The sequence below is a fragment of the Muscardinus avellanarius genome (genome assembly GCF_963383645.1).
Source record: "Muscardinus avellanarius genome assembly, chromosome: 10".
Lineage (NCBI taxonomy): Eukaryota > Metazoa > Chordata > Mammalia > Rodentia > Gliridae > Muscardinus > Muscardinus avellanarius.
The window spans coordinates 64,979,322-64,997,765 of record NC_137796.1 but is presented as its reverse complement, the minus strand read 5'-3'; the positions used below and the strand labels follow the sequence as shown (position 1 = coordinate 64,997,765).

General features: G+C 51.5%; 1 protein-coding gene across 2 annotated transcripts; it reads left to right on the top strand.

The window, feature by feature from the left end:
* Nucleotides 1-1,322: 1,322 nt before the first annotated feature.
* MBOAT7 (membrane bound acylglycerophosphatidylinositol O-acyltransferase MBOAT7) lies at nt 1,323-17,755 on the top strand (the record flags this gene model as incomplete). Of its 2 annotated transcripts, XM_080702774.1 has the most annotated exons (7): nt 1,323-1,398; nt 1,498-1,627; nt 2,378-2,504; nt 5,263-5,422; nt 8,723-9,083; nt 11,349-11,525; nt 17,368-17,755. In XM_080702774.1, 7 exons carry the CDS (start codon nt 1,323-1,325, stop codon nt 17,753-17,755), a joined length of 1,419 nt encoding a protein of 472 aa, XP_080558900.1. The 2 variants fall into 2 exon arrangements, with proteins under 2 accessions (XP_080558900.1, XP_080558901.1); XM_080702775.1 differs by lacking the exons at nt 1,323-1,398; nt 2,378-2,504 and having other exon boundaries at nt 1,514-1,627.
* Between the last annotated feature and the right edge of the window lie 689 nt (nt 17,756-18,444).

The window sequence follows — 18,444 nt, the reverse complement described above, 5'->3', positions numbered from 1 at the left end:
CTGAGGCTGTCGGCGAACCCCGATCATTCTGTCTCAGCCTCTTGAATGCTGGAATTAACAAGCGTGAATCACTACGCCCGGCTCGCTGATGTGTGTGTGTGTGTGTGTGTGTGTGTGTGTGTGTGTGTGTGTTACTAGGAATGGAACCCAATGACATTCTACCTTCCAACTACACCTCCAGCCCTATTTTTTATTCTTTATTTGGAAACAGTGTCTCACTGAGCTGCAAAGGGCCTCACTAAGTAGCTGAGGCTGTCGGCGAACCGCGATCCTCCGGTCTCAGCCTCCGAAATGACACCAGCCCGGCTCCCGCTGACTTTCGAAGTTAGGCGAATTTTCGAAGTAAGCCAAAACCTGCCCCACCTTCATCCGGTCGAGCTCCGGGCTCCATCTACAGTCGAACAGTGACAACTCTCCGACCATCTCCAAAGTCAGCCGAAACTCGAGGTCCAGCCTCCAAACTGAGCTCCTTCCGACCGTGTCCGAAGGAACCCGAAGCAATCCGAAGCGGAGGACACGCCTTCTCCCGAGCACCGAGCTCCAGACCCCGCCTCCCCCCAGCGCCGCGCCTGCTCCTCCGGCCCCGAGGCTCCTCCCCTTCACGTACTCTCTCCCGGGCGCCCGGGGCTCCTCTCTGCTCGGCGGCTCGGGTCGGAGGCTCCTGCTCCTGCCCCTCCACGCCCAGCCGGACCCCACCGGTGACCGCGAGGCCGCGCCGGGCCCGCCCTAGCAAACGTGCGGGCGTGCAGAGCGGGGAGGCGTGGCGCCGACCTCGGCGGACCGGAGCTGGGGCGGCTCAGGTGGGCCGGGCTGAGCGCTGCGTGGTGTCTGGTGCGGGGACAGCGCCGGAGCGCGGCCGGGCGCTGTGGCGTAACCGCCTGTAGCTCTACCAGGGCGTCTCTGGGCTGCGCCCGGCTGGGGCCCGAACACGGGCAGCATTGCCTCTTGTGATCGAAGTAGGAGCGGCCCGGAGCTTCTGGAGAGGTGGGGGCTGGAGGCCCGGGATGCTCCGGGTACACTCGAAAGAGAAGCGTTAGGGGGTCTGGGTTCCTGGGTCCTCGAGACAGAGGGAGTGGGATGTCAGGATTTCGGAACTCTTAGAAAGGAAGGGGCCAGGACGCGGGGGGGGGGGTTGTCCAAGGAGGGGTGTCTTAAATGGAGTGGGTGAGTAGTTGGATTCCGTGGTTCTTCTAGGAGAGCGCTCAGGCCTGGTTTCTTGGGTACTAAAAAAAAAGGTAGGGGATAGGGCGGGGAGGGGGGGGACACCGACTCCTGGGTTCTCACTACAGGCCCCTGCCTGGCCTTTGTCCCTCCCCCAGACCATGTCGCCTGAAGAATGGACATATCTAGTGGTTCTTCTTATCTCCATCCCGATCGGCTTCCTCTTTAAGAAAGCTGGTGAGTCAGGTTCCCTCCCCAGTGGAAAATGAGGGGGGAGCCCGAGGGGGGGGACCCTTTTGGAAGATTCCAGGCTTACGCTGTCTCTTTTCTCTGCAGGGCCTGGGCTGAAGAGATGGGGGGCAGCAGCTGTAGGGCTCGGGCTCACCTTGTTCACCTGCGGCCCCCACAGCCTGCATTCTTTGATCACCATCCTGGGGACCTGGGCCCTCATTCAGGCCCAGCCCTGGTGAGGACTGATGGGGGGAGGGAGAAGAGAAGGAAGCAACCTGTTTCCTCTTTGGGTCCTTCTCAGCTTCTGTCTCCTCTTTTGGATATCTCTTGTTTCTCTTTTATTTTTCCTCCTCTGTCTCATCTGTTCTCTTTCCTGTCTTGCCTGGTTCTGCACTTTGTCCCTGTGCATTCTCCCCAGTTCTGTATGTTCATGTCATATCATGGCTGGCCCTGCCATAGTTCATAGTCACTTGTTCTCCCCTCCCCCTCCCCCACCTTGAGCTCTGGGTCTCAGTGATGAAGAAAAAATGAAGAACGAAAGATCTTCAAGCCGGGCGTGGTGGCACACACTTGTAATCCCCACGCTTGGGAGGCGGAGACAGGAGGATCGCGCAGGTTCGAAGCCAGCCTCGCTGGCTTAAGAGACCCTGTTTCCAAATAAAAATATAAAAATAGGTCTGGGAGTGTAGCCTGGAGGTAGAAGGGCTTCCAGGAACCCCAGTACCAAAAGAAAGAAAGAAAGAAAGAAAGACCTTCATTCTGCACCCTCTTTAACCCCTCTCCATCGTCCTCTGTGGCTGTGCGTTTCCCTGTGCCACCTCCTCTTGTCCCTGCCTCCCATCCTCTGTTTTTTTCTCTGCACTCCTGTTTTCTGTCTGGGCAGGAGAGGTGGGGGAGGACTTGTAGCTAGATTCTGGGGAGGGAAGGGGAGGCAGAGGTCCAGGTCCTTGCTCCACAGTGACTTCTCTTCTCTCCCCCACCCCAGCTCCTGTCACGCCCTGGCTCTTGCCTGGACCTTCTCCTATCTCCTCTTCTTCCGAGCCCTCAGCCTGCTGGGCCTGCCCACTCCCACGCCCTTCACCAATGCCGTCCAGCTGCTGTTGACACTGAAGGTCAGACTTGGGGCTGTGTTACCCTCCAGGCTTCACCTCCTCCTCCTCCCACTCATTCCCGTGGGAGCAGGGTGGGGGTTTATCTCTCACACACACCCTGGGGTAGGATTTCACATCTCTCTGGGTATAGGGCTCACCTCTTGCTGGCACTTGAGCAGATCTTCACTTCTGCTCATTTGGGGTAAGGAGCTAGCTCCAGCCCTTTAACAAGGGAAGCTGTTGGGCGCGTGGAGTAAGCTTTGCCAAATTTGCCAACCTGCCCTCCGTGGGTCTCTGTAGCAAGCCACTCTGCAAAGGAGGAAGTCCAACTCTGGGGAGAAGATTCTCGCCAAGGGCACAAAACTGGGATGGCCAGGTCTGGTTCTTAATCACCTGGGAGGGTGGGTGGAAACAGACTCCCAGGCCTACAAAGCCATGAGTTCCCACTATGTGCTGAGTTCCGGCGACATACCTGTGAACAGAATAGACATGCCAAGTTGAGAATGAGTCTTTCTAGCATCTGTGCTCTCATCTGGAGCGCAAGGATGGGCAGGAATCAGCTGAGTAAAGAGTTGGAAAAAGAGCACTTCAGGATTTGTAGGGACCAGCACATGCAGAAAGGAGCAGGCTGGGTGCCACTGACCTGGCCCAGCCACACCAACTTTCTGCAGAACACAGGGAAATATACAGCAAGGGCTAGCCACATGCAGCTTGTTGGCCACAGGAAGGAGTTTGGACTTCCTCCTCTAGGGGACCAAGGTGCACTGGAAGAGGGTTTTGGGTTTGTTGCCAGGAGAGGGGATGCAGCCAGATTTACATGCTTAAAAATATTTAATCCTAGCCAGGCGTGGTGGCGCATGCTTGTCATCCCAGCATTCGGGAGGCTGAGACAGGAGGATCACGGTTTGCAGACAGCCTCAGCTACTGAGTGAGGCCCTCTGCAACTCAGTGAGACTCTGTTTCATCTAAAAAGAATAGGGCTGGGGGTGTAGCTCAGATGTAGAATGTCCCTGGGTTCCATCTCCAGTACCACAAAAAAAAAAAAAAAAGGAGAAGAAAAAGAAGAAAGAGGAGGAGGAGGAAGAGAAGAAGAAGAAGAAGAAGAAGAAGAAGAAGAAGAAGAAGAAGAAGAAGAAGAAGAAGAAGAAGAAGAAGAAGAAGAAATTTGATCCTGCAGGAGAATTACAGATTCGAGGCCAACCTCAGCAATTTAGTGGTACCTACCTCAGCAACTTAGCTAAACTGTTTAAAAAAAAAAAAAAAGGAGGAAGGGGGCTGGAGATGTGGCTCAGAGGTAGAAAGCCCCTGTTTATTTAAATCCCTAGTACCACCAAAAAAAAAAAAAATTTTTTTTTTATCCTGAATGCTGCAAGGAGAACTGAAGTTGAACAGGGCAAGGTGAGATGAGATGGGTTCCTTTTTCAAAGTCCAGGTGACTAACAGTGGCTGTTTGATATAAGATGCCAATTGTAGGTAACTGAATCAGAGTCCTTACAGTCAAACACCACTTTCAGGATTTTTTTTTTTTTAAATACTGGGGCTTGAACCCAGGGGTATTTTACCTCTACCTTAGCCCTTTTCTTAGTTTTTGTTTTTGAAACAGGATCTTGCTATTTTGATGAGGCTGTCCTTGAATCTGTAATCAGCCTTCCAAGTACTGGGGTCACAGGAAGTGCCACCACATCCAGCTTTGAGGATAATTTGAGGGCTCTTTATTGGCAGCACTGGGGTCAGGATGGAGAGGAGGAAAAAGTGCAGGAACCCTGGACCAGGAGCAGGGTGCTGTCACTAACACTGGACCCAGGGGGCAGGGACAGGGGCATGTCATGGAACCTAGAAGGAAAAAGGGCTATATAGACCACCTACATCATCTATAAAGGGTTGCGATCTCAACCTGAGAAGAACTCTGGACTTGCTCTCCTGCCTTCCTCCATCTCCCAGTGGGTAGCTAGAAGACACCCCCCTGGGAGTAGATGCAGTCCTGAGTGGAACTAGGAGAGACCCAGAAGGGCAGCTGAGACAATCTCAGCCCTGCAGTGGAGGCAGAAAGAAGAGAACAGACTCGAGACCTCAGGGGCATTTCGGAGGCTGAGACAGGAGGATCACAGTTGATGGTCAGCCTCAGCTATTTAGTGAGGCCCTTTGCAACTCAGTGAGAGCCTATTTGAAAATAAAGAATTAAAAATAGGGCTGGGGGTGTGGCTCGGAGGTAGAATGTCCCTGGGTTCCATCCCCAGTACTGCCAAAGAGAAAGAGACAGACAGACAGACGGAGAGGAGAGAGAGAGAGAGAGATACCTGGGGGATTGAGTCTGGGGGCTGAGGGTGGTTTGTGGCATGAGCAATTACTTGGATGGTGGTGGTCTTTCTCCCAGGGGAGAGTCTAGAAGATCTACTCTGGTGAGTTTGTAATAGCGTGTGCCATCTCACAAGTTTTAAATTTGAGGTGCCCAGGAGACATTCAAGTTAAAACTGCAGTAGGCAGCTTGCAGGATAGGTCTGGGGTTCAAAGAGAGATCCAGACTGGGGGTGGAGTTTGGTGTCCTCAGCACGAGGATGGTATTTAAAGCTACTGACTGGATCAAACACGGAGAAGGATGATGAGGGCCAGGACCGAGTCGTGGGGATCAGCCCCAGCTAGAGGTATCCCCCACCGCTCTGGATTCATGAGCACTAGGACTCCCCATCCCAGGCTGCCTCGCTGCTGAGAGGGGGGCCTTCAGGCAGATGACCTGAGAAGGGCTCTCAGGGGCTGATGGCCGGCCTGCTCCTTCCTCCAGCTGGTAAGTCTGGCCAGTGAAGTCCAGGACCTGCACCTGGCCCAGAGGAAGGAAATGGCCACAGGCTTCAGCAAGGAGCCCACCCTGGGGCTGCTACCTGAAGTGCCTTCCTTGATGGAAACGCTCAGCTACAGCTACTGCTATGTGGGAATCATGACAGGTGAGTGGGTCCACCCTCTCCACCTCTGTTCAGCTGTCTGCGTGTGCCGTGTATTTACCTTGCCCTGGGCTGCTTCCATCTCTTCACCTACTATCCTGTGTCCAGTTTGTGTCTGACTCTCCCTTGGGACCAGAGACCATCCCTGTACACACCGACTGTTCTCAGCCTGAATTGAATGATTCCTCACTCGGCTCCTCTTAGCTTATTGGGAGCTGAAAGGAGGGACAAAAGAGATGGGTATGGGTACGCATGGTGTTTCTCTCATCCAGGTTGCAAATATTCATAGCCTAAAGACCATTTTCAGTTTCTGAAAATATTTTTCATGAATGTTTTTATCACCTGGAAAGTGTAGCCAGCCCCTTATTCAAGTATTAAGTATTCTTGCCCACAACTGGCTCTTAGTGTATCCAGACAGTTGCAGAACGGCAGCCACTAAGTAGCTATTTGCAGAACAAATTTCATCTCCAGAGAGTCCCTAAGCCAGGTGTGGTAGTGGCACACGCTTGTCGACAATCCTAGTACTTGGGAGGCTGAAACAGGAGAATCACAGGTTTGCTGCCAGCCTCAGCTACTTAGTGAGACCCCCACAACTTAGACCCTGTTTCAGAATAAAGAATAGCTGGGCGTGGTGGCGCACACTTGTAATCTCAGCACTTGGAGGCTGAGACGGGAGGATTGTGGACAGCCTCGGCTACTTAGGCCCATTGCAACTCAGTTGAGACCCTGTTTCAAAGTACAGAATAAAAAATAGGGCTGGGGGTGTAGCTCAGAGGTAGAATGCCTTTGGGCTACATTCCAAGCTACACCCCTAGCTGTATTTTATTTTTCTTTTGAGACAGGGTCTTGCTAAGTTGATGAGAGTCTCCCTACTTGCAGAGGCCGGCCTTGAACCTGTGATCCTCCCAAGTACAGGGATTACAGGTGTATGCCATCTTGCCTGGCTTTTTATTTTATTTTATTTTGTTGTTGTTGTTGTTGTTTGTAGTACTGGGGATTGAACCCAGGAGAATTCTATCCCCAAGCTGGTGGTGGTGGTGGTGGTGGTGGTGGTGGTGGTTCTTATACTGGGGATTAAACTCAGGGGCATCATACCTCTGATCCATACCCCCCAGGCCTTTTTTTTTTTTTTTTTTTTTTTTTTCTGAAACAGGGTCTCACTGAGTTGCAAAGGGCCTAACTAAGTAGTAGCTAAGGCTGTCCTCAAACCACGATCCTTCTATCTCAGCCTCCCAAATGCTGTGATTACAAGCGTGCGCCACCATGCCCGGCATATGTATTAACCTTTATTTTTGAAACAGGTTCTTCCTGAGTTGCAGAGGACCTCGCTAAGTAGCTAAGGCTGGCCAGAAACCGGCAATTCTGTCTCAGCCTCCCAAGTAGTGGGATTACAAGCATGCGCCACTATGACTGGTTTATTTTTGTTTCACTAGGTTGCTGATATTCTCCATATGTTGCTGAGGTTGACCTTGAACCTGTGTTCCTCCTGTCTCAGCCTCCAAGTTACTGTGATTACAGGTGTGTACCACCATACCTGATTATCACCACTGTTGCACACCACTGATTGACCTGTCTTTATAGATGTGCCTCCTCTGGACATTTTTTTTTCTTCCGGTACTGAGGATGGAATCCAGGGGCATTCTACCTCCAAGCTACACCTCCAGCCTGATTTTTTATTCTTTATTTTGAAACAGAGTCTCACTGATTTGCAAAGGGCCTCACTAAATAGCTGAGGCTGTCCATGAACCTTGATCCTCCTGTCTCAGCCTCCCAAATGCTGGGATTACAAGTGTGCACCACCACCCCCAGCTGGCTTCCGACATTTTTTTGTAATTCAAGTCATACACCTGTGGTCTGAATCTGGAGGATTTTCAACACCTGTTTGTTTTCTCTGTTAATTCCACTGCCACTCCCTGGACCACCCACCATCAAATCTCAAAAGACTGACAGGGTGATGCATTATCCCAGTACTTGGGAGACTGAGATAGGAGTATCACAGGTTCCAGGACAGCCTCAACAACATAGCTAGACTCAGCAACCTAGTAAGACCCTATCTCAAGAAATAAAGCTGGGCATGGCAGCACAGACTTGTGATCCCAGTACTTGAGAGGCTGAGACAGGAGGATCGTAGGTTCGAGGTCAGCCTCAGCAACTTAGGCCCTCTGCAACTTACTGAGACCTTGCTTAAAATTTTATTTATTTATTTATTTTGTGGTACTGGGGATGGAACCCAGGGGCATTCTACCTCCGAGCTACATCCCCTGCCTGATTTTTTATTCTTTATTTTGAAACAGGACCTCACTAAGTACCTCAGGCTTTCTGCAATCCTCCATCCTCCTGTCTCAGCCTCTCAAATGCTGGGATTACAAGCATGTATCACCATGCCTGACTCTAAAATTATATATATATATTTTTTTTTTCCAGCCCTACGATAGATAGATAGATAGATAGGCGGGCTGGAAGTGTAGCTCAGAGGTAGAATGCCCCAGGGTTCAATCCCCAGTACCACGTAAATAAATAAATAAATAAACAAATAAATAAACAAATAAAGCTAGAGGTGTAGCTCAAAGGTAGAATGCCCTGCATTCAATCCCAAGTTTAAAAAAAAAAAAAAAAAAAAAAAAAACCAGCCAGGCGTGGTGGCCCACGCTTGTAATCCCCGTCCTTGGGAGGCAGAGACAGGAGGATCGCGCTGGTTCGGAGCCAGCCTTGCTGGCTTAAGAGACCCTGTGTTCCAAATTTTAAAAAATATATAAAAATAGGTCTGGGAGTGTAGCCCGGAGGTAGAAGGGCTTCCAGGAACCCCAGTACCCCCCCCAAAAAAAAACCCTCCCAAGTTTTCCTGTTTCCCACCCAGTATCCCCATCTGCAGCCCAAGTCGGCTCAGTGGCCAGAGGGCGCTATGGCGTGAACTACTAGAGGGCTCTTCCTGTTGGAGAGGCCTACAGGGGTTTCCTCAAGTTCCTGGGGAACCACTCTGGGTTGCCCACCAGCCCCAGGGATTCCTCCGCGGGTCCCCCGCTTCTCTCCAGCACCACTCTGTTCTCTGTGACGCCCTATCCAGGTCTTGTCTGTGTGCCCCCCGTCTGTCTCAGAGTCAACCCCCATCCCCAGGGTGCTTGTCCCTCTGTGTAATTTTCTGTCCCTCTTTCTCTTTGAGCCCTCCCTGTCTTTGGCTCCTAGGCCCCATCTCTGCCCACCCTTGTCTCCGCACCTACCCACCCCCAGACTTGAGCTCTGCCCACCTTCCCCGTGTCGCACAGGCCCGGAGGCTGACCACCTGCCCCCTCCCCACCTCCACAGGCCCGTTCTTCCGCTACCGCACCTACCTGGATTGGCTGGAGCAGCCCTTCCCGGGGGCCGTGCCCAGCCTGCGGCCCCTCCTGCGCCGAGCCTGGCCGGCCCCGCTCTTTGGCCTGCTCTTCCTGCTGTCCTCCCACCTCTTCCCACTGGAGGCCGTGCGCGAGGACGCCTTCTACGCCCGCCCGCTGCCCGCCCGCCTCTTCTACATGATCCCGGTCTTCTTCGCCTTCCGCATGCGCTTCTACGTGGCCTGGATTGCCGCCGAGTGCGGTTGCATTGCCGCGGGCTTCGGGGCCTACCCCGTGGCTGCCAAAGCCCGGGCCGGGGGTGGCCCCACCCTCCAATGCCCACCCCCCAGCAGGTCAGGTGGCGGGAGGGAGGCGTCCCAAGACCCAGCAGGCCCCATCACCAAGGGCTGGCCCTGCCCCTAGCAGGGAGGAGAGCGGGTAGCAGGGGGGCAAGGCCACTACCTGTGGTTAGCGGCGTGTCACCCACCCGCAACCTGCGCCTGCCCCCCCTGGTCAGTAGGGGCACAGTGTTTCTGGTACCTATGGACTGCCCCTCTTCCAGCGCTTGTCGACCCTCAGTATGGTGAATCACCCTCCCTTGCTGGGGAAAGGAAGATAGTATCTTAGCAACCACATGCACCCCCGTGTTGCCAAATAAGTGTCACCCCAAGAACCGTATTCCTGGTTGCTGAGGATGCCATCCTTTGGTAATGGTGGGTCAACCTCTGTTGCTAGGGAAATGATTCCCTAGCAACCAAACTCCTCTGTTGCTAGGGAAGCAAGACCTTTGCAACTGCAGTTTGCCCCTTCTTGCCAGAAGTCTTGCTCTTTGTGGCTACAGACCGGCACCACCTGAACTTCCCCTGTGTTACTGGGAGCCAGTGCCTACCCCTGTGGGATGTTGACCACATAGCATCTCTCAGTTGCCCTCTGTTTCTATGGAAATAGCATCCCTGACTGTGGTGTCCCTACCAATGGGGGAGGCCTCTTTCACAGCAACTACAGGTAGCCTTCCTCCCGTTGTCAAGGAACTGGAACTGTTCCCTCCAGAAATACAGTGGTTTTCAGTCACTGTCACCAACAGCCTGAGGTGGAAAACACAAATTGACCCCTGTTGCTAGTAATGCGACCCTTGTCCCCACACACCTCTCTGCTGGGTGAGTTACAACACTAGTAACTATGGGTTCTCTTTTTGCTAAGGAGTTATTGTCCCTGTGTTGCTAGGGGAATGGTGCCCATGACAACCAGGAATGAGCCAACCCTCAGTTCCAAGGATTCATTGTCAGCCTCCCACCTGGGGCTGGGAATAGAGCTGAAATGATGAGAATTAGGAAGCCACTCCCGGCTAGGGTTGTGCCACTCTCTAGGAGTCACAAACTGCCACCCCATTGTAGGACAGTGGCACACACACACACACATTAATTTTTATTTATATTTATTTATTTATTTATTTGGTGGTACTGGGGTTCCTGGAAACCCTTCTACTTCCGGGCTACACTCCCAGCCTATTTTTTACTTTTTATTTGGAACAGGGTCTCTTAAGCCAGCACAGCTGGCTTTGAACCTGCGCAGTCCTCCTGTCTCCGCCTCCCAAGCGCAGGGATTACACGTGTGCGCCACCATGTCTGGCTATTTATTTATTTATTGGCGGTACTGAGGGTAGAACCCAGGGGCATTCGACCTCTGAGCTACACCCTGTTTTTTATTCTTTATTTTGAAACAGGGTCTCACTAAATTCCACAGGGCTTCACTGCGTAGTAGCTGAGGCTGTCCTCAAACCGTGATCCTCCTGTCTCAGCCTCCCAAATGCTGAGATAACAAGCGTGCACCACCACGCCTGGCACACATTAATTTATTATCATTGCCCTAGTAAACATGGGCAGACCTCCAGCTGTTAGAGGACCTCCCCTATGCCCAAAAGTCAAGCAGGAATCTGAAGTCTCTTCTAAATGTGTGAGACCTCACTTCTAAAGGACGGCCCTGTTCCCATCATCAGAAGCCACTAGGATTCAAATGGGCCATGGTGTTCTCCACCTCTGGGGCTGTTGGTGCCAGTTGACCAAGCCACTGTTTCTAGAGGTGACACTTCTTGAACAATCACGGGGGCTAGGGAAAAGAGGCCCTTTTTGGAAGCTTTTCTAAACAGCCTGGACCTTGTTGCTAAGGAATGCCTCCCCCTAGCAACAGAGACCACTGAGAATTGGGGCTTAGAGCCTCATCCTAGCAACCCTGGACCACCTTGCCAGAGGATACAGCAGCCACACTGTCAGAAGGGGCTCTGCTTGGAAGTGTGTCTGAATATACTGAGCTAGGTTGCCAGAGGACTCCTACATGAGCACTATAGCCCCTCAAGGTTTTCTGCAGCCTTGGTAGGCCCCACTGGTTACCAGAAGACCCCCCCCCCCCACTGTTGGTGAACTGTGTCCTATCCACCCACCTGGCTCTCCCAAATGCGCCCTCTGGGGTCTCCTCCCCTGCAACCCTAGCAAGTCTGACAGCCAGGAGCTGTTGCCTGTCCAGAATCCCCTCCTTAGCAGCTGGGGCTGGGACAGGAGCAGGCATCAGGAGGGGCCTGGCTGAGCTGCATGTCTGTCCCACCCTCATCCTCCACCCCCCAGTCTGGAGGAGGCAGCTTCCCTGGAGTATGATTTTGAGACGGTTCGCAACATCGACTGCTACAGCACAGACTTCTGCGTGCGGGTGCGGGATGGCATGCGGTACTGGAACATGACGGTGCAGTGGTGGCTGGCACAGTACATCTACAAGAGCGCACCTGTTCGCTCCTACGTCCTGAGGTGAGGGAGCCCTGGACAGCGCAGAAGTACCTCTCAGCCCCCCCCCCTTTTCCCACCTGGGCCGCTCATGGGAATTGTAGTTTCTTGAGCCTAAGGTCAGCCTCTCCGCATCATGTGGGCTCGGTAGCTACACCTTCCAGAAACTTGGCCCTGCAGATTACTGAGAAACCTCCAGGAATAGTTTGACATCTGAGTTTCCTCAGCTGTTAAATGAGGATGATCTCTTTCATAGTTTGATAAGAGGATTAAGTGTGGTAGCGTGTGAAATGTACTTATATGTCAGGCCTGACAGGTGAGTGCTTGCTATATCACTGTTGCTATATTTCATTTTTTTTTTTTTGGATAGTTCTTTTTTCCTTGGGGTGCTAGAATCCAGAGCCTTGTGCCTGCTAATCAAATGCTTTCCCACTGAGCTACATCCTCAACACAGCCCCCATTTTATTTTACATACTGAGGATGGAACCCAGGGGCATTCGACCTCCGAGCTACACCCTCAGCCCTATTTTTTAGTCTTTATTTTGAAACAAGACCTCACTAAGTTGTGGAGGGCCTCACTAAGTAGCTGAGGCTATCAGTGAACCTGTGATCCTACTGTCTCAGCCTCCCAAGTACTGGGATCACAAGTGTGTGCCATCACACCTGGCCTCAGCCCTCTTTTTTTTTTTTTTTTTTTTCTTTCAGGTCTGGGGATAGAACCCAGAGGCATTTGACCTCCGAGCTACACCCCCTGCCCAATTTTTTATTCTTTATTTTGAAACAGGGTCTCACTGAGTTGCGGACGGCCTCACTAAGTAGTTGAGGCTGTCTGCAAACCGCAATCCTCCTGTCTCAACCTCCCAAATGCTGGGATTACAAGCGTGCACCACCACGCCCGGCTTGGCTGCCCTCTTCTTATATTTTCTTTTTTCTCTCCCTTTTGGTACTGGAGATTGAACTTAGTGGCGCTCCACTACTGAGCTATCCCCCATTCCTTACTTTATTTATTTATTGCAGTACTGGGCATTGAACACAGGGCTGCTCTGCCACTGAGCTACACCCCCAGCCCTTTTTATTTATTTTGAGACAGGATCTTATGAAGTTGCCCAGGCTGACCTCAGACTTATAGGCATGTGCCACCAACCCTCTTCCAATATATCTTGAGTAGAGACCTTGCTAGGCATTACGATCTTTACAGTCATCAAAAGTGGAAACCCAGCCGGGTGTGGTGGCTCACACTTGTAATCCCAGCATTCAGGAGGCTGAGACCTGGAGGATCGAGGTTAGTGGACAGCCTCATCTACTTATTGAGGCTCTCTTATAAAGAATAAAAAATAGGGCAGGGGGTGTAGCTCAGAGGTTGAATGCCCCTGGGTTCCATCCCCAGACCCGCAAAAAAAAAAAAAAGTGGAAACTCTTATCGGAGTATGGTGACACACACGCCTGTAATCCCAGTATTAGGGAAGTTGAGACAGGAGGATTGTGAATTCTAAGCCAGCCTCAGCAGGCTAGTGAGATCCTGTTTCAAACTAAAAAAAAATAGGGCCGAACGTGGTGGCGCATGTTTGTAATCCCAGCATTCGGGAGGCTGAGACCGGAAGGATCGTGGTTCGCGGACAGCCTCAGCTACTTAGTGAGGCACTCTGCAACTCAGTGAGACCCTGTTTCAAAATAAAGAATGAAAAATAGGGCTGGGGGTGTGGCTTGGAGGTAGAATGCCCCTGGGTTCTATCCCCAGACCCACAAAAAATTAAAAAATAAAATAGGACTGAGGATGTAGCTCAGAAGTAGAACACCCCTGGGTTCAACCCCCAGTACCACAAAAACAAAACAAAACAAGAAAAAAAAAAAACTGGGGACTGTCATCCCCATCTTGTAGGTGAGGAAACTCAAGTTCAGAGAGAATAGGTAACCCGCTGAATATCGCAGGGCCTTCCTCAAGACACAGAATGAGATTTGAATATGCTGTGATAGTCCCTCTTAATGAGGGCTTTTCTAGAGAAGAGCATTCCACAAGAGGTTTCCAGAGTGGGTATGATGAAGCAAGGCTGGGTTTAGTATGATGAACTTTGAGGTGACTATCACATATCCAGCTGGGGTCATTGGATAGGGGCTAGTTTTGTGATTTCTAGCACTTCAGGGAGAAGGTGGAATTAGAAGTAAACATGTAGAGCCGGGCATGGTGGCGCACGCTTGTCATCCCAGCATTTGGGAGGCTGAGATGGGAGGATCACGGTTCACGGCCAGCCTCAGCTACTTAGTAAGGCCCCATGCAACTCAGTGAAACCCTTTCCACTCAGTGAGACTATTTCAAAATAAAGAATAAAATATCGGGCTGGGGGTATAGCTCGGAGGTAGAATGCCCCTGCGTTCCATCCCCAGTACAAAAAAAGAAAAGAAATGAACACTTATTATGTGGGAGGTTGAGACATGAGGATCACAGGTTCAAAGCCAGCCTCAGCAGTTTAGTGAGAGTCTCAGCCACTAAACATGACTTTATTTCCAAATAAAACATAAAATAGGTCTGAGGCTGTAGCCTGGAGGTAGAAGGCCTCTGGGTTCCATTTCCATTAACACACACACACACACACACACACACACACACACACACACACAGAGTAAATACTTTTGGAAGGCTGAGCCAGGAGAAGCACTGATTTGTGGCCAGCCTCAGCTACTTAGTGAGGCCTCCACAACTTAGTGTATGACCCTGTTTCAAAATAAAGAATAAAAATAGGGCTGGAGTTGTAGCTCAAAGGTTGAGTACCCCTGGATTCAATCCGCAGTATTGCAAAAAAAAAAAAAAAAAGTGAAAACTTAGCCAGGCGTGGTGGCAAACCCCTATAGGTTTGAGGCCAGGCTCAACAACTTAGTGAGCGCACACACACACACATGCACCCTCGCCTCTCCCTTTTCCTCTCTCCTCTTTCCTTCCTTTATCTCTTCTCTTTCATTCTTTCCTTCTTTTGTGATGCTGGGGATTGAACTTGGAGGTATTCTACCTCTAAGCTACAATCCCAGCCTTATAATTATCTATTTACTTATTTATTTAGCAGTACTAGGGATGGAACCCAGGGTCATTCTGCCTTCGAGCTACACCCCCAGCCCAATTTTTTTTTCTCTTCATTTTGAAACAGGGTCTTGCTGAGTTGCAAAGGGACTCACTAAGTAGCTGAGGCTGTCCGCGAACCACAGTCCTCCTGTCTCAGCCTCCCAAATGCTGGTATTACAAGCATGCGCCACCACGCCTGGCCCTTATTTTATTTTTTATTTTGAAATAGAATCCACTGGGTTGCTGAGACTCTCACTATGTTGCTGAAGCTGTCTTTGAACCTATGATCCTACTGTCTCAGACTCCCAAGTACTGGGGTTACAGATGCACACCACCACGCCCAGCTAATACCTTGTTTCAAAATAAGAGTTGGGGTGTGGCTCAAAGGTAGGACACCCCTGGGTTCAACCCCAAGTACCACCACCAAAAAAAGAATAGAAGTGGATACTTGGGTGTGGTCAGGTACAGATGGCGCTGAAAGCTCTGGGCTGAGGGTGGGGTCAAAGCCCAGGGCACCCAGTGGTTTAGGCCAGTAGTTCCTTACTGAGGGTGACTGCACTGCACCACAGGAGCCATGCAACAGTGTATGGAAACAGACGGAAACCCTGGGGGTGGAACCTAAGGCCTCACACTTGCTAGGCAGGCGCGCTGCCACTGAGGCACACTCCAGCTCCAGGAGACATTTTTGTCATCACTGGGAGATGCCTCTGGCAGCTAATGGTGGAGGCCAGAGCGCCCCCTAATATCCAAAATGCACAGGATTCCCATGTTTTTATTTACCTCACACCCCCAAGAGGGTGTCTGTCAGTATTATTTTGTCATTAGATTATTTTTGTACTCAGCGTATTTAGGTATGCCAGAGGGATGTTCCCACAGGCAGGAGAACACCTCTCCCCCCTCAAGGTCCCAGCCCTGCCAAAGTCACTGATAGAAGCCCGGGTGGAGGGTAAGGTAGAGAATGGTCTCTGATCTCCTTGGCAGAGTGGTCAGAGCCTGACTTCATAGGATTCAGGGACTAGGGAAGTACATTTCTAAGTCTGTCAGGGTCTGGGGATGTAGCTCAGTAGTAGAGGACTTTCCTAGCTTGTATGAGGCCCTTGGTTAAATCCTTAGCATCACCAAAAAAAAAAAAAAAAAAAGGGAGGACCAAACCTCAGAGTCTGCAAAGGAGGAGGGCACCGTAGGGAGACAAGTCAGGAATTATACTCCCGAATCGCTAAAGCAAGAAGCGGACATGGGGCCAGTTGTGGTGGTGCACACTTGTAATCCCAGCATTTAGGAGGCTGAGATAGGTTCACGGTTCATGGACAGCCTCAGCTACTGAGTGAGGCCCCTTGCAACTCAGTAAGATGCTGTTTCAAAATAAAGAATAAAAAATCAGGCTGGGAAAGCCGGGTGTGGTGGCGCACACTTGTAATCCCAGCATTCCGGAGGCTGAGACCGAAGGATCGTGGTTCGCAGGCAGCCTCAGCTACTTAGTGAGGCCCTTTGCAACTCAGTGAGACTCGGTTTCAAAATAAAAGAATAAAAAATAGGGCAGGGGGTGTAGCTCGGAGGTCGAATGCCCCTGGGTTCCATCCCCAGACCTAAAAAAAAAAAAAAAAATCAGGCTGAGGTTTTATTTTATTTTTTTTATTTTTATTTTTGCAGGTCTGGGGATGGAACCCAGGGGCATTAGACCTCCGAGCTACAGCTCCTGCCCTGTTTTCATTCTTTATTTTGAAACCGGGTCTCACTGAGTTGCAGAGGGCCTCACTAAGTAGCTGAGGCTGTCCGCAAATCGCGATCCTTCGGTCTCAGCTTCCCGAATGCTGGGATTACAAAGGTGCGCCATCACGCCCAGCTCAGGCTGGGGTTTTAGCTTGGAGGTAGAATGCCCCTGGGTTCCAACTCCAGTATCGAAAAGGAAAAAAAAAGGAGACATGGGCCATTCCTGTAATCCCAGTATTTGGGAGGCAGAGGCAGGTTCAAGGATGCCTCAGCAATATAGTGAGACTCTTAGCAATCTAATGAGAGCCTGTTTCAAGGAGCTATGGTCCTGGGTTTCTACATCTGGAGAGAAAGAGGTGCGAGACTCAGGGAGGGAAGGAGATAGCCTTCGTGTGTCTGTTGCGTGTGTGTGCACATGTGTGCGTTCATGCTCTGAACCCAGGGCATTCTACCTCCATACTATGCCCCAGCCCTATTTTATTTTGTAGTGGGGTCTCGCTAGGTTGCCGAGCATCTCACTACTTGCTGAGGCTGTCCTTGAACCTGCAATCCTATCTCAACCCCCTGGTACTGGGATTATTATAGGTGTGTGCCACTATACCCAGCTCTATTTTTATTACAAAATAATGTCTCATTAAGTTGGTGAGGCTGAATGAACTTGGGATCCTCCTGTCTTAGCCTCCCAAATATTGGAATTATAGATATGTGATATCACAGCTGGCTGAGGATAGGCTTCTGAAATTCTGGCTTCTTGGAAGGAAGGGGGAGCCTGCACTCCTGGGTCTGAGGGAAGAGTTGGGCTGGAATCCAGACTCCTGGGACTTTGCCTGGCATGGTGGCTCACGCTTGTAATCCCAGCATTTGGGAGGCTGAGACAGGAGGATTGCGCAGGTTCGAAACCAGCCCCAGCTACTTAGGCCCTTTGCAACTCAGTGAGACCCTGTTTTAAAATAAAGAATAAAAAATAGGGCTGGGGGTGTCGCTCAGAGGTAGAATGCCCCTGAGTTCCATCCCCAGTACTGAAAAAACAACAAAAAAAAAAAAACGAGACTCCTGAGACTAGAAACTTGCCTCTGGATCCTGATTCCCAGTCCCTTCCCCCAGGAGCGCCTGGACCATGCTGCTGAGCGCCTATTGGCACGGCCTCCACCCTGGCTACTACCTAAGCTTCCTGACCATCCCGCTGTGCCTGGCCGCAGAGGGCTGTCTGGAGTCTGCACTGCGAGGGCGACTGAGTGCCGGAGGCCAGCAGGCCTGGGACTGGGTGCACTGGTTCCTGAAGATGCGAGCCTATGACTACATGTGCATGGGCTTCGTGCTCCTCTCCATGGGCGACACGCTCCGGTACTGGTCCTCCATCTACTTCTGCATCCACTTCCTGGCCCTGGCCTGCCTGGGGCTGGGGCTGGCTTTGGGTGGGGGCAGCCCCAGCAGGCGGAAGGCAGGGACCAAGGCCCCCAGCCCTGCCCCAGAAAAGCTCCGGGAGGAGTAAGTAGGAGGAGTGAGCTGCGCCGCCCTCCCCGTGCCAGCCAGTCTAGTCTGGCCACCAAGCTTTTGCCTGGGAATTTTGTGGGCCAGGCTGCTCTCTCCTTCCCAGAAAGGGCCCCTATTTTGGCTAGGAGCCTGGAAAGGTTTCCAATCTCTCCAGCTAAGTACCATGCCCAGGACTGGAGTGGAACAGGAACACACACACACACACAGTTCTCTGTGCCCTGGCACTCCACCCTGGGCCTCCAGCCACTTCAAGCTCCTCTGAAATCAGGGTACTGTCCAGACATCTCTTGTCCTCACTCCAGCCTGCGGGGGTTTGGAGAGCTACCCTTCCCTCAAACACCTAGGCAGGGGCCAATGGCTGTGTGGCTTCTTGGATGGATTCCCTCTTTGGATCCTCATGGTAGGAACAGGAGATTCAGGGCTGGTTTTGGGGGGGGGGGGGGCTTCTGGGTTTTGCTCCACTTCCATCTCATCACACCAGTATTTCAGACAGAAGGGAATGTGACCTTCCGTTTCCTAAAGGGAAAACGGGTATAGGTGAGCCATCTGGAACTGTGATCTTGCAGCCCCCATGAGAGCCACCTCAGGGCCCCAGCACACCTGCCACCCTCTTGTCATCCCTGGGCCTGAGACAGGTCTGAATGTGTAAATCTTTCCCAATAAAGTGTCGCACAGGCATCTGTTTGT